Source organism: Monodelphis domestica, chromosome 2 (assembly GCF_027887165.1).
Source record: "Monodelphis domestica isolate mMonDom1 chromosome 2, mMonDom1.pri, whole genome shotgun sequence".
Classification (NCBI taxonomy): Eukaryota; Metazoa; Chordata; class Mammalia; order Didelphimorphia; family Didelphidae; genus Monodelphis; species Monodelphis domestica.
In genome coordinates, this window is record NC_077228.1 from 374,648,379 (window position 1) to 374,664,726 (window position 16,348).

Sequence of the window (16,348 nt, forward strand, 5' to 3'; positions counted from 1 at the left end):
ACAATGATGATGATGACAACCATAAAAACTACTATGCTGCCAGGGAAGATCCACAAACTCAGAAGACAACTTAGTCAACACAACTTTATCTAAGGCTTTAAAAAATTATTATTTGATCTCAAACCCAAAAAATTCCTAGAAGAGCTCAAAAAGGATTTAAAATAATAAATGAGGGGTAGGGGGGAATTGGGGAAAGAATTGAGAATGATATAAGAAGAAACTAATAAAAAATGACTCAAGAGTTTTGTAAAAGAGGCACCACAAAAAAAAAATAAAAAAGAACAGCTTAGAAAACAGAATTGGCCACATGGAAAAAGATATGCAAAAGTTCACTGAATAAAAGAACTTCTTAAAAAACAGAATTGGCCACATGGAAAAAGATATGCAAAAGTTCACTACAGAGAAGAGCTTCTGAAGAAATAGAATTTGGCATGAGGAAGCTAATGACTACATGAGACATATAGAAGCAACAAAAGAAAATCAAAAGAATCAAGAAATAGAAGGAAATATGATATATTGCTTTGGAAAAACAACAGTAGGGTATAGTGCACCAGGCTTGGATTCAGAAGGAATTGGGTTTAAATCTGATCTCAGATACTTCCTAACTGTGTGACCTTGGGCAAGTCATTTAACCCTGATTGCTTAGCCTTTGCTGCTTTTCTGTCTTAGAACTGATACTAAGAAAGAAAGTAAGGATTTGAAAAAGAAAAAGAAAAACAACTGACTTGGAAAATAGATTAAGGAAAGATAATTTAAGAATTATTGAATTACCTGATAAAAAAGAAAGCATAGATCATCTTTCAAGAAATCATCAGGGGAAACTTTTCTGATATTCTGGAAGCAGAGGGTAAAATAGAAATGGAAAGAATCCACCAATCACTTCCTGAAAAAGATACCTAAATGGAAATCCCCAAGATTACTATTGTGAAATTTTAGAATTTCTAAGTGAAGGAGAAAATATTGCAATCAGCCATAAGGAAACAATTCAAATATCATGGAGTCACAGTCAAGATAACACAAGGTTTAGAAGCTTCTACATTAAAAGATCAGTGCTTTGAATATGATATTCTGGAGAGCAAAGAAGCTAACATTACAATCGAGAATCACCTGCTCAACAAAATTGAATATAATTCCTTATGGAGGGGGGGTCATATGTTTCACTATGAGTTCATTAAGAATTATGATCAGTCATTGTGTTGATCAGAGTTAGGTCTTTCAAAGTTAATTAGCTTTACAATAATATTGGTAGTAGTTCCTTTTCCTTTTTGTTTTTTTTTTATCCCTTTGGAATACAAACCTAGTGGAATTTCTGGGTCAAAAACTACGGAAAGTTTTATATCCATTTGGGAATAGTTCCAAATTGTTCTCCAAAATGGTTGAATCAGTTTAAAGCTCCAGCAATTAATACATTAGTGTCTCAATTTTCCCACACTCTCTCCAACATTTGTCATTTTCTTTTTCTCACATTAGCCAATCTGATGGGTGTAGGATGATACTTCTGAGCTATTTTTACTTACATTTCTCTAATCAATAGTGATGTAGGGCATTTAAAAATATTACTATATATAGCCTTGATTGCTTCAAACCTTTTTAAGCCAGTTCAATGAGAATAAATTTAAATGCTTCTCCCCTCCACATCTCCCATCTTCCTTGTGAATTGTAAAAGTTCTTTTGTGCCTCTTTGATGTGAGATAATTTACTCCATTCTACTTCTTCCTTCCCCCTCTCTGCCTTATTATATATGTGACCTGGAATTGTGATCCAGAAAGTAGATGACAGAGCTGTCAGATTGCACCCTTTCCTGTATTCAGTGCTAGTCCAAGGATATCATAATATCTCTTTTCTGCCCTGGGGGTTCTGCCCTGATGTCTCATCTGGGTCCTCTTTCTGGCTGGAATGCTCTGAGCTGCTCTTAGATAGACCCTGTCTCTAGTGTCTATAGACTTTTCTGTATCCTTAAGCTGCCTCTGGCTGGAAAAATGACTCATTTTGATTTTTTTTTGTCTGGTTTTCCAATTTTCCAGAATTCAATCTGGTACATTTTCTAGATTGTTGTGGAGAAGGGTCATTGGGGAGCTAAACTATACAGCTTCTCATACCATACTCATACTCTTGACTTTGCCTCCTCTGGGCATTTTTTAGATCTTTTTAATTCTACTCTTACCAAGGTCTCATTAGTTTACCACAATTATAGTACCATTATAAAATAAAGGTTAATTTAATTTTAATTTCTTTTGTGATTGGATTTAATATTTTCTAAGGATTGGGATTTCAGTGACAAAATTAAAGCTATTTCAGAATTAAGGTTTGAATCTTTATTTATAATATGGAGGGGATGTAAACTCATCTCATAACATCAAAGGGTCAAGATACTGGAAAGACCTTAGACATCATCAGTCTATAGATTCTTAACTTGGAATTGGAGAATTTATTTTTAAATATTTTGACAACAGTACTTTAATATGACTTGTATTCTTTATATAATACCTATCTTAATTTATGCATTTAGTAATATTATTCTGAGGAAGAATATAGAGGTTTCCCTAGATATCCAAAGACCCAGAGAGGTAAAAGGATTTTTCTAAGGTCACACAGGGAGTTAAAGGACTGGGATTCAAAGTCATTTAATTCTGAATCCAATTATTTTTCTTTTAACATTACCCAATAATTATGGGAGAAGGACCCAAATTGATGAGTTCATTGATGCATCAAAAAATCTGAAATACTAAGATAAAATGATGTTTAAAGAAAAGCAAACGGAAATTTTAGTTTTCTATTGCTTTAATTTCCATTTATATCCACAGAAAAAAGCAAGAAAATACAGTGTACCTGTTCCAGGTATCCAGGCAAAGGAAGGCTGGTAAGTGATATTGGCTCTTTAATTGGAGGAAGTTTCTTTGGAAGTTTCTGATCCCAGTATTTCTCTGGTAACCTGAAAATGTAAAATGTCCATGGCCAATTCCATAGCTTCTCTTTCCTCTCTTATTTACATACATTCTATATGCATATGTATATTTATATATCTCCTCACACATTTATACATACAGATTTTTAAAAAAGCAAAATATAAACATAAAAAAATTTACTAATTTACCTCAAAAATTTCTGCAACTTCTCTTCACTCTCACAAAGGAATATACACTTACGATATTCTAAAGCATATTCAATATTTCCGGGTATAAGGGCTTCATATCTGAGAGGTATAAAAAGAATGATCCTCAGTATACTTCATGGACTATACAAGTGTGTAATTAAAATTTTAAATGGGTGTGCTATTTTATTTTAAAATTTTGATTATAATTTTTCTCTCTAAAGACTAGGTTTTGGGGACAGCCAACTGACTCAATGGATAGAAAGTCATGTCCTGGGTTATGTGTGACCCTGGGCAAGTCATTTAATCCTCATGGCCTAGCCTTTACTTCTCTGCCAGGAGCCAGCAAAGACCATGCTGTTTGACACGATCACACATGGAAACCCGGGACTGCAAAGCAGCCCCCAGGAAGGATGGAAATATCCACTGAAACTCCCCTATGTGACTTTCCTTATTAACATCCCCTTATTATTGGAATTGTTATGATTATTATTCTTACTTAGCCCCAGGAAAAATAAATGAGAGCAACATGCTTGCAGGGTTAATACAGATGTCCCACTCTATCCCCCCAGAATATTACCAGGAGATCCCACTAACAAAATTAAACCTAAGGATTCTTATATGCCTATTTAGATAGGACCCTCTTTTCTAGGCATAAAACCTTCTGGAAAATCTGTGCTCTGAATTCCCCAACCTATATCTGGGTCAGGTTGATTCTGCCCTCTGACCCTACACTTAGCAACAATGTTTTGTTGACTTTCTCCTTAGGTTTCATATCTGTTGTTAGGTTCTATGGAAACATGTATGTTGAAAATGAAATTGTGTGCCAGAAAAGCATGCACTCACTGAAGCTATAAAATAAATGCAAACCCCATGCAATGGCAGAACACTGACTGATGCCTAAGCACAGGTCTGAGCACTCAATTGTCTCTCATCTCTTATTCTCCTGACCACTCCATCTAGACAGAAGTACTCTTCTCTTTGAGAGGACCCTCTTCCCTTGAACCAATACATAGTATTGATTCTAAAATGGAAGGTAAGGGTTAAAAAAGAAACAGAGACTAGATCTCCCTATCTCTCTTGGGCTGGAAGTACAGAAGCTATTCAGGGACCCAGTCCCCCTACTGCTGGGCATGGGAGCTTTGACCTGCTCAGTTTCCAGCCTGGAAACTCCTTACGCAATCTGGTTTCTGGTAACTCATTATAGTGATATCCCATTAGCTTTGCACATTACAAGTCCCAAAAAATGAGCTCAAGAAATCTGTCAGCCTTGGTTTCCCTGATAGCCAAGATTACAGGTATGTGCCAAAACTCGTAGAATTATTTTACTTTAGAGAGAGAGAGAGAGAGTGTGTGTGTGTGTGTGTGTGTGTATACATATTTATAGGTGTTCATTGATCCATCAAATTATCTGAAGCATATTTACATATACTATATATATTCATTCACCTAATGAATATACCCACATATAGACATAGCTATCCCTTCCTTTCCTTTCCTTTTTTTTTTCAAACCCTTACTTTCTGTCTTAGAATTGATATGTTGATTCTAAAGCAGAAGAGTGGTAAGGGCTAGGCAACTGGAGTTAAGTGACTTTGCCAAGGTCACACAGCTAGGAAGGATCTGAGGCCACATTTGAACTCAAGACCTGGCACTCTATCCACTAGGTTACCTTGCCGCCCTGTAGTTAGGAACAAGCATTTATCTTCTTTCCACATCTTCCCCCTCCCTCACTGAAAAACAAAAACCCAAACCAAACTCTTATAAGATAAATATGTATATATTTAAGCAGAACAAATTCCTACATTGCTCATATAAAAATGTGGTGTCTCATTATGCATTTTGGATTGATCACCTCTCTGTCAGGTAGTGGGTAGCATTCTTTATTATCAGTCCTTTGGAATTGTGGTTAATCATTGTATTACTCAGAATTTATCAATTTATTAATTATGTTTCAAGCTTGTTAGCCTTTACAATGTCATTATTGAAGAAATTGTTCTAGTACTGTTTACCTCACTATGCATTAGTACATACAAGTTTTCCTAGTAAACTATGATAGAAAAAAAACTCAAAATGTAATTAAAAACAAGATTTTTGATCAATAGTTTAATATTATTCCTTATTACATAAAGTCCTTGTGTGCTGAGTAAATATATCATTTAGAAGCCAGGAAAGTAAACATTTTACCTTTGTTTCCCATCCAAGTAAGTGACTGGACAATATCCCAGAAGTTCTGCACTTTTAGGGAATTGATTCTTTACATCTGCCACCGTCAGCCTTTTAGGTAATAACTCTGGTGGTGGGAGAGGAGTAGGTGCTAAAGGAGGCACATACATTTCTGGGGTTTCCAGGAATTTCTGTAATAAAAGAAATAAATGATATGAAAATGCTTTATACCAAGTAATACCAAATAAATTAGACATCTCTGAAGTTCTTTTGGTTCTTTTGTTATTGTTCTTCATTTCCAACAGGAAGTCATTTCCCCCCAAATGACAAGGAATTAATAGCACCATAACTACTGTTCCTTTGAGAAACATCTACTTCCAATTATCCTCAGCTTAATTCAACTAATATTTGGCTATTTCCCATATCAAATGGGGGTGACAGCATGGAACAGCAGAAATACCACCTGTCTGAGAGCCTGAAACCTGGTTTTGCTATTAACTTATTTTGCCAAATATTTAATTTATCTGGGCTTTAACTTCCCTTATCTTTATATTGGGGGGAGGGTTACCATTCCAGTTTTCCTACTCTGTAATTGCCACTTAAATAGGCAAGATCCAGCACTTAGCACAGTGCCTGGCACATAATAGTGCTCAATAAATGTGTATTAACTGTAGTACGCATTTAATAAATGCTTGTTAATGGATGACTAACAAGATAAAAATAAAAATAAGCCTTATTCAATGAAAATACGGAGATATATATGTATATATTCACTTTATATGTAAAAAATAAGCATAGATATACTAGATTACTTTTCCGAGTACCAACACATGTAGTTTTTTTGGGCCAATTAATTTTCATTGATATAGTGCTTTACAGTTTGCAAAGTATTTGGTTTACAATAATCCTTTTAGGTAAGTAATTATTCCCATTTTATTCCCATTATTAATGACAAAGTATTATTACTAATCTTCAAATGAGGAAACTGATACTCAGGAGGCATGTTACATGCTCACAGTCATACAGCTAATAATTCAGGGACAGGACAGCATCAGAGATTGAGCCCAGGCTAAATGTCTAGTTCTTTTTCTGCTATGCTATTTGATATCAAATGGTGGACTAGGAATGATGAACTTATCCCCACCAGGGGACAAATACTCATACTGAGTGCCATCAAATCATAAGTGAGGCAGGTATTGAAAAAAGGCCCAAATACCCCAAGACCAACACCTCCCCCCACTCCAAAATGAGGCACGTACATAAGAAGAAAAAACAAGACATTTCTTGAGTTTGGTGTACACTTACGTCCAGTTCCTTTTTAGAACTCATTTTATAATAGTGACCTCTGAATTCAGCTGCAAACTCTAGGGAGCTGGTTACAGAACAGTCAACCAGTTCATTCTTTTCTGCCAAGCTGACGGGGCAGTACTGCCCAAATTCTCCCAGTCGAGAATACAGCTCTTGAGGAGTGATGCAGAGTTTATTAATGCTTGCAGCTTTACCTGTTATTAATGAATTAAAGTGTTTTTACTATACATATATATATATTTTTCAAATGTAAGACACTAGTATTTTTCAAATTAGAGCAGAAGTACTTTATAACATTTGTTTTTAAGGGACAGGGCTAACACCTACTCAAAAAAAAAATCCCTGTTGGAAGAGTCATATTTAACTGTATGTCTATTTTCTTTATGCTGAAGATACTGATAATGACAAAAATATGTAAAAACATTCCTACCAATTAACTGTTACTTCACTGCAAAAATATTCATTGTGAAGAGGATAAATTGGCTAAATTTTATAAAAATCTTTATCCTTGGTGGGGGCAGCTAGGTTGCTCTAGGATTGAGAAGAGGTTGTGGATTTAACTGGCCTGAGACACTTCCTAGCTGTTTGACCCTGGGCAAGTCACTTAACCACCCCCATATTTCACCCCCATTGCCTAGCAGGGTATTGATTCTAAGATAGAAGGTAAGGATTTTATAAAAAACAAAACCCAAAACCCCTGTACACAGTAACAGCAGTAATGCACGATAATCAAGTGTGCATGAATTAACTATTTTCAGTAATGCAAGGATTCAGGACAACTTCAACATACTCAGGACAAAAAAAGGCAATCCACTGCCATAGAAGGAACTAATGGAGCCTGATTGCAGATTGACGCACATCATTTTTCACTTTATTTCCTGCATGAATTTGTCACTGCTGTAAGTGATATCTTCTTTCCCAACATGATGAACATGGAATTATCTATTGTATGATAGCAAATGTATAACCTATACCATATTGCCTGCCCTTTGGGGGAGGGGGAGAAAGGGGAATAAAGGGACAGAACATGGATTACAAAATGTCATAAAATGATTATTTTAAATTGAACTGACATGTAAAAAAATGTATAAAGCAACCTCCTCCCCATCCCTAAACTACCTTGTTATATTTTGGCATTGTCATTTTGTGGAAAGGAATGTTTAGCTTTATCCTTTTAGTAATACTTCCTGATTTTCCCTGGAGAATTTTTAGTTCTAAGTTTTGTACATGTTTTTGCTTTTGATATTTTCTACCTAGTTTTATGACAATGTCTGATTTACGTAATATCTTGGAGGAAGAATATAATGCTTGTGGATTTGGTTTAGAGGAGGGCACCTCTGAAATGCCCGTGTGCTTTGAAAAAATTGAGTGCACTCTTTTCACAACTCAGTACAACAGTACAACATCTGGAGACTTTGCTTCATACCTACAAATTCTCTAAGTACAGGCTTCCTACCTGCTTGGAATCATATTGAACCTTCTATTTACTATCAGACCTAAGAGGGAGCTTGTGAGTTTGGGCTTTACAGCAGATGGATGCAGCTGGAATGTTGTCTTGAGTGAAGTTTCTCCTCTTTTCAAATTGGCTCAAAGAGGGTGTCTGTGTCTCTGTGTGTGTGTCTTTACTATGTGCTTTCAGTGTGTACGAGGTCGCTTCTTCATTGTAGTTGGACCGCTAACCTGGTTACAAATCCAGTTTCTTTCCCTGTCATTGAGCTATAAGTATAAAACCCTCTGGCTAGAGGTTGTAGCTGTGCAAAGTTAAATATCTAGGGGGACATCCATTCCAGCTTTGATCCCCGCACCCAGGGGTGGGATGTAGGAATCAGTCACGTGTCTGATGCCCTGTTGCTGTAGCATCCATGTGCCACAGCTGGCACAGCGACCCCACAGAGGGAGCAGCGAGATGAGTTTAAAACCAGAGCAGGAGCAGAGAGAGAAGCTTTTTGCTTCCATACCCGTCTCTAAGCTGGTGGTTTTTCTCTGAGCTGTACTTTATCTCTTGTTCTCTGCAAGTGGCAAGCCAGCTAAAATGGGAAGTTGGATCTTTGCCTAAAGTTAGAAAGGCTGAAAACCATATCCACCTTTTCTCTCCCTTCCCCCTGCCCTCTGTCTCTCTATCACCCTCCCTCTCTGTCTCTGTCCCTCTTTGTCTCTCTGTCTCTGTCCTTTCCCTCTCTTTGTCTGTCTTTATTTCCCTCCCTCCCTCTGTCTGTCCATCTCTCTGTCTCTGTGTCTCTCTCTTAATAAATGCCATAAATTTAGTAATAAGGCTCCAGATTAATCTTATTTATAACATAACTTCTGGCCTTCCTAGCTGGGTCCTTTATTTTTGGCTTAGCCCTCTAAAGTTCTATTTCCAGAGAAACACAGGTTGTGCCGGAGTATCAGAATTCATTCAGGAACATAGATCTCAACCTGGGAGGCTTCTCAGTGATAATCTAGTGCAATTCCTTCACTTTTAAGGTGAGGAAACTGAGGCTCAAGGATGGGAAGTGAATTTTGCCCATGATCACATAGGTCGTAGGCATGAGAGGCAGAATTTTAACCCAGATCCTCTGCCTCCAGAGCTAGCATTCCCTGCTTCTCCTCCTCCTTAATATCTCCCTGGCTCTTTGTTCCTTTCTTGCTAACTAAATATGCCCTTTCCTGCTTCCCTTAAGCAAATCTAGCTAGGTTCAGCCAAAGCTTCAAAATATCTTTCTATACCTCTGCTACATTTCTTAGCTAAACTTCTAGAAAAGGCCATGTATAACAAACTTAGATAATACAAATATTTAAATTCTTGACTCTTAGTGATGCTAATTGTCTTGTCACTATATAATATAGCACTTTAAATCCTAAGCATATAGTTGAAATTTAATAAGTCCTTTTTGCATTAATGATGATTGTAGATATTGCCTATGAATTTAATGTTTTCAGAATGCCTTAAGTATGCTATGTATTCAAAAGACATTAACATTCTTGAAATAAATGTTCAAAAGGCATATTTAAGAAATAGAGATTTATTTGAACAGTAACATTGTTTTCTTACCTGCTCTTACCCTTTCCAAATATAGCTGGATTCGTTTATTCATATTCTGAACATTCATAAGCACTTCATTCCATACCCACCATTTGCTGTGAAATCCATCAATTACACACCAGTTTTGATGTTGTACTTCATAAAATTCCTTAATAAAAACTCTGTTCTGGTTTAGACATGAGTTTTTGATAGACAAAATCTGGGAGCTGTTATGTACTGGATAAGGCAAACTAAAGAAAGATGAGAAAAAAAGCAAAAATGTTTATATTTTCCTGAAAACAATTTGGAGGATGATAATTGTGTAAATGAGCTTTACTGAAATCATAATATGCTGTTCTATAATTTTAGAAATATGATTTCTTTTATTAGGAACATTTGCCACCAGTTAGGGTTTCCCCTCTATTTGTAGCATAACATTCTAAAAAGCATATAAAGAATATTATAGCAGTTAATGACCAAATAAAAGTTATTTGTACTTTTCATGTTTAATACTTCTCTCCATTTTTCATTGCATACCAAAGACCAATTGTTTGGAAGATAAGAAAGGATAAGTCTGTACTTCTTTTCTATTTCAGAGTCTTACAAATCAGTTGATAAATTTAGTGCTTGTTGAACCTTCTAATTGCCATATACCATGTATTTGGAACCTACCATTTTCCACCATACATAGCTCTTCCTTAACTTCCGTATTTGATTTTTCATTCCTTTATTAAAACTACAGCTTTCCTTCTTTTCCTACTGATGGCTTTTGTAGTTTTAACAGAGGTGTGTGAGATTGGTCAAGGAAAGTTCAGTTTTCATGAGTATGTATGTGTTCTGCTTTACTCCATTCCCATAAGAACTTGAAGATATGCAGGTGTTGGCTCTGTTTGATTCACCATGTGAGAATTTTAGATTTTCTCCACCCTGATTAAATCTTTAAAATCCTAACAAAACAGGAATGTCTATACCCCTACTTAAGGATTAAGTGTAGAGGAGGATGGCCTATGATCAACATGTACAAGATGTGCTTTCCAAAGGCACTAACTAGTTAGGGCATTTCTTTTCTGCCTGGCTATAACTGAGTGAACAAGACTCTGGGTAGAAAACACATGCCTCAGACCTTTATTTCATAGATCTACCATTGCTTCTTTCTCTGTGGTTTCTATTGTGTTAGGGGCAAAATTAGGGGTTTTTGACTGAATATATTATACTAGTGGTCACCAGAGATTAATTGAATCCCAAAAAAATACTCAAGTCAGTTTGGGATTTTTATGGTGGTTTAATTACAATAGAGGGAAGAAATTAAGAAGAAGAGAGAGAAAAAGGGTATAAGATTTCTCTGACCTAACCTAAGCCAAGGGAAGTTCAGAGAACTGTCAAGAGGCCTCCTCAGAAGATTAAAACTAGCTACGAGGTCTACTCTAAGATGAGGGGCCTCCTAAGAGGATAGCATTTTAGGAGGTAAAGGAAAAGGGAGGAAATCAGCCTAACCACTCACCCAGGTTGCTCAGGGAAAACTCCTCACCTAACCCATGCTACAGAGCTTCTCCAGTCCCTTACCTTCAAGCCGCAAAAGCCAATGGCCAAGACGCCAAATGATGCCCAACACTCCCTGCTCTATCAATAGAGACCAACATCTCTGCAAGCGAGAGTGAGAGCGAGAGCCACGACTCTGGGAGAGAGAGCCATGTCTCCGCGAGAGAGGCCAGAGAGAGGAAGTGATGTGAAATATATAGACCGTTCTTTACATCACTTCCTGCATCTCATATGTACTAATAATAGCTTAAGCTTGATTTAGGACAGCCCAGGGGGTCTGTCAGTTGTTTCTTATTTGTCATTTGCTAGCACATGCCTGTAATAGGCCATCCTCCTCAACACTTAATCCTTAAGTAGGGGTGTATACATTCCTGGTTGCTAGGATTTTAAAGACTAATCAGGGTGGAGAAAATCTAAAATTCACAATTGGACTACAATCTTGTGAGCTTCAAAAGATTAAAAAGAGTGAGCCATCAGACATTCAGGTGCCAAAGCTGTGCCAGATCTATCCCCCCAAAAAGACAAAGACCAATGCCAACAATAGATTAATTTCCTACCCAACACCTTATAAGAATCTTATAAGAGGGAGATATTAGATTGATGATAGGATGATGAAGACAAGACAGGCTTGGTTATGACCTCACAAATTCCTCTCCAAACAATTTTAAGATAACCTGATAAAACAAATTTTAGAGTGGTGGAACCCACAAAAGGATTGGGCAAGGGGGACAATTTTCAAGCCCCCAGACAACCACAATAGCAGGATAAGTTAGTAACACCAGGACGAAAGTGGAATACAGTCCAAAGCAGGCAATGCCAGGGTAAGCCAGTAGCAGGCTTTGGAGGAACTAAATCACCAGTAGTGGCTTTTAGAACACTAAGCCACAGATAGTAAGAGAATTGTACAGTTGGTCAGAAGGAGATTACAGAGGTCCCTTTGCTGGCACTGGATGCAAGATTCTGTTCCATTGCCCATACAGGGATCTGAGTTGTAGTCCCAGGGCCAGGAGAAGCAGTAGCATTTTTACCAAAATTTGTGGCTATAGGGGATCAGGGACTCAGGTCACAGTTCTAAGGCAAAAAAGAGTGCATGTGGTTGCTCACAGACCAGAACACAGGCCAAGAGAGCAGTAAAAACACACCTACATAGAGTATAAAACCTTAGAAAAGTTGAAAATTAATAAATTTCCAGAAGTAATTCTGAAAATAGCTACACAAAAAACCCTAAAGCTTGAGACAGTGCCCCTTCCACCCCAGCAGAGTACAACTTTAACAAAGTTAAGTCAAGAAATAGATTGGAGCAAACAATAAAAATAGAATCTGACCACAGAGTTTCTTGGTGACAGGGAAGATCAAAATGCAAACTCAGAAGACAACAAAGTCAAAGCAGTTACTACATCTAAGGGATCAAAGGAAAATGTGAATTGGTAAGGTAAGGGTTTAAAAAATATATTAATATGGTGAGCACCCATGAGTACTGCCTATCAAAGTGGGATCGAGCACATGTGTAGCCCATTCATCTATCTATCTATCTATCTATCTATCTATCTATCTATCTATCTATCCCCTTACCTTCCATCTTGGAATTAATACTGTGTATTAGTTCTAAGGCAAAAGGGTGGAAAGGCAAATGGGGGTTAAGTGACTTGCTCAGGGTCACACAGCTAGGAAGTGTCTGAGGCCAGATTCAAACCCAGATCTATCATCTCTGGGCCTGGATCTTAATATATTGAGCCCCCAGCTGCCCCCTAGCCCCTTCATTTACAAGTGGAGATAGGGCAAGATAGGGAGATCCAATTTAAAAAATCAACAGCTTACCTTTCATTCATTTTGTTATCTATTAGTGCTCTCCTAAAGATCTCCTTTGTAGGGACTTGTAACTCAAAAATTATCACAGGAATGATACTTCTTGCTTCCAAGAGGTCCACCTGATGTTTCGTGACAGGATATCCATCAATCACAACCCTATCAAAGAGGAACTTAGCTGTATAAATGTTTTAATTTATTCTTATCTATTATATATTTTCTTTTTATAAGAAGGAAAGAAACACTAAGTCCTAATACAATTTCATTTGAGTAAAACAAATAAGTGACTTAATTGTGGATATGTTATAAAATACATCAAATATAAGCAGTCTATTTCTTCTCCTGATTATGTAGTCTTTTTTCTTTCCATTAGACTGTATCCCTCCACCCAAGGTACACTGCTGAGGTTCTACTGTTCATGGATTTTCCTTATGTGTCTCATTAGCCCATATAGACCTATGTAGAATAGGAATATGTCTTAGGGTGAATAACAGTGTCTGTGTGTGTGTGTGTGTGTGTGTGTGTGTGTCTGTGTGTGTGTGTGTGTATGGGGGTCATGAACCAGACTGATGAAGCCTTTTTCTGATGAACCCAAAGTTTTGATGGAGTCAAAGGACCATCAAAATAATGGTTTAAAATACATAAACTACGTAAAGATATGATTACAAAGGAAACAGATTTTCTTGAAATGATCAAAATTTTAAAAAAAGCAGATCTCAGATTAAAAGTCCTTGACCTAGTCATTCAAGTGTGTGTCTAATTTATGATATCTAAATACTAATCTGTTCTGAGCAGCCTTTGTTCTTACTTAATGGCAAAATTTCCACTAATTCAAATTCTTCTCAATAAAAATAGAAATTTTAAATGGAAAAGAACTTTGCAATAAGGAGTCCATATTATCTATAAATTCAACAAAAGCCATGCCATGGAATTGTATATTTTTCATGAAGGAGGCTGTTAAAAGATGGGTGATGTGAGATTAGGTGCCTATGTAAGTTTCATTTATATTTGGATGGTTAGGCTTTTGTAAGAATTGGTGAAATAATACAAAAGAAATGCTAAACTTTAGCTATGTTCACTTTTAAAAACTGTTTTAATGAATAGGGCTGAAAAATCTGTTCCTGAATTTTCCAGTGGCACTCAGATGTTCTAATCTCCCTGAGATGAATGAACTGGGCTATAGATTGGTTATTGTTATTATTAATTATTATTTTTCTCCTCTTCCTCCTCCTCCTCCTTCTTCATTTCCTTCTCCTCCTCCTCCTTCTTCTTCCTAATTTGAGTAAATGAATTTACCTTTTCCCCACAGTATTTTCAAATAGGATTATAAACAATATCTTTCCATGCCTAATGAAAATGCAAATTCTTATCACAACTATTGTAAGAAAGCTGATTAAAGTCTTCTTGTACTAAATTTAATGTATAGTCTTGGTTTTTTTTTCACAGTCTTTCAAGATATAATAGTTGTTTTAAAAGTTTTAAAAATTTTATTTTTCAATAACTAACCATCTTTCAATGGAGACTTATCAAAACATAGCACATATCAGTCTTTTTTTTTAATCTCATAAAATTAGAATAAAAAAATCTTGTGATAGGTTATCAACACTTTAAATATATATCTCAATATCAGGAATCCTACCTACCCTGCAGTATTGCACACATTATCCATCAGAGCAGTCTCTAATGACTGGGTAGCCAGCTCATCAGGTGTGGTTAATCCTTTATGAAGATGCCAGTTTAACATAAGTGCCAACTCCGTTTCTGGATGGTTGTTGAGTATCATACGCATGGCATCTCCTGCTGTCAAACGCATTAAGCCAAATTCGCGTGCAAACTTTTTGGCAACTGCAAAGCATGAATAGCATTAAACATTTTCTTAGCAGTTTGCTTTCAAAGTGCTTTTCAAAAATTCATTCTTTACTCTTTAGCATCAAACTCTGGTTAAAGTTAGTAGTGAGTGAATCTCAACATTAGTCAAAGATACATAAAAAACTAATTTGTAGTATTTATCACTAAATTGCATCAATAAAGGTCATAAATAATTATGACAACATATCTGGTTAATAACTTTGGTTCATAGGATCATATGCTAATAAATTTAGGGTTGGAAGCAACATTAACGATTGTCTAGTTCATATAGATGAAGAAACTGAGAACCAGCTTAAGAGTTAAGTGACTTGTCCAAGTTCACAGAAATTCTAAGAATCAAAATCTAGATTTGAATGCAGGTTTTCTGATTCTAAATCTACCTCTCCTTCCTGTCAAATTGGAATCTGGAGACCCCAAGTTTGGTTAGCTTGAAAACTGGAGACCCCCAGTTTTATCCATTTTCCGGTGAGAATACGCCCAGAGGGAAGTTTCAGACTTGGCTATTCCAAATTGACTAATAGACCTTAAGAGACTTAATGGCCCTAGTTAGATGGAGCTATCAGATCTAAATCAAATGCTAAGTATCCTTTTAGTCTTAGAAGTTTCTCCCATTGAATCAAAGTCCTTTCCCAGGTAGACCAGCCCTTGTCTGGATGTTTCCCTTTAGCATCCATTATAAGCAGTCCATTGCCTGACACCCTAGCCTTGCCCTGGTCTCTTTCCAAATCTGTCTGCATCCTGTCAGTGTAATTTGGACACTCCCATTTCCTTGTAGCCATGGTAATGTCAATCAATCATATTTCTCTGTCCCTTGTTTACCCAAAAAGGTATATATGTTCCCCAAATTCTATTGTTCCTCAGAGCCATTATCTGGTGTGGTGATATTCCCAGGGATATGTCCCCAGAGTCCCAGGGTATAGGCTCTGTAAAGTTCTTGGTGCTGGGCTCTGTGTAGCAGCCGAATATTGGGCTTATCCCTTTCCTGATTAAAGACTTGGTTTTTCTGATTACTTAAGTAGTTCTGTGTTTTTTCCAAGTTAATATTCCATTACTCTATTCAATGAAGAGAAATGGCAAAAAATCGGTACATGTTTTCTTTTCAAATGCTTATTTTTTTTGTCATAGCAACAACTCTAAAACAGATTTTTGGGGGGTCTAAATTGAGTTTATTTCCCCAATCTGAAAAGAAGAAGTAGCCAGACAGTTCTAAACCTGTTACCAGGTTCTTAAGAGTCGGTGACATCAAAGCAAGAGACAGGCAGCAAGGAAGAGGGAGAGATCCCTGGTCTGGAAGAGGGAGGTTAGACAAATGGGGGTGCTCCCAAATCCAGGCCTGGCACTCTGTCCATCCACTGTGCCACCTAGCTGTCCCTTCAGGTATTTCCTTTGTGGCAATAGTATATATGAGAACTTAACAATATTATTTTTACATTATTTATGCTTATAATTGTAACTGTAAAGGAATTATACTACACATATAAAATATTAATATGAACAATCCTAATTATCTGAATATTAGAATTACTTTTGTAATTTTCACATTACTTTGGTTAATAATTTAATAA

At 36.5% G+C, this 16,348-nt stretch overlaps 1 protein-coding gene across 3 annotated transcripts in view; it reads right to left on the bottom strand.

The window, feature by feature from the left end:
• AK9 (adenylate kinase 9) overlaps positions 1-16,348 on the bottom strand; it is a 163,224-nt gene that overhangs the window by 8,790 nt on the left and 138,086 nt on the right. For all 3 annotated transcript variants that reach the window (XM_007484428.3, XM_056818661.1, XM_056818662.1), the window contains 7 exons: positions 14,558-14,759; positions 12,927-13,073; positions 9,600-9,820; positions 6,563-6,759; positions 5,279-5,448; positions 3,095-3,193; positions 2,830-2,932 (listed from right to left, as the gene is read on the bottom strand). In XM_007484428.3, the coding sequence (XP_007484490.2) occupies positions 2,830-2,932; positions 3,095-3,193; positions 5,279-5,448; positions 6,563-6,759; positions 9,600-9,820; positions 12,927-13,073; positions 14,558-14,759 (1,139 nt within the window). The remainder of the gene's footprint in view (positions 1-2,829; positions 2,933-3,094; positions 3,194-5,278; positions 5,449-6,562; positions 6,760-9,599; positions 9,821-12,926; positions 13,074-14,557; positions 14,760-16,348) is intronic.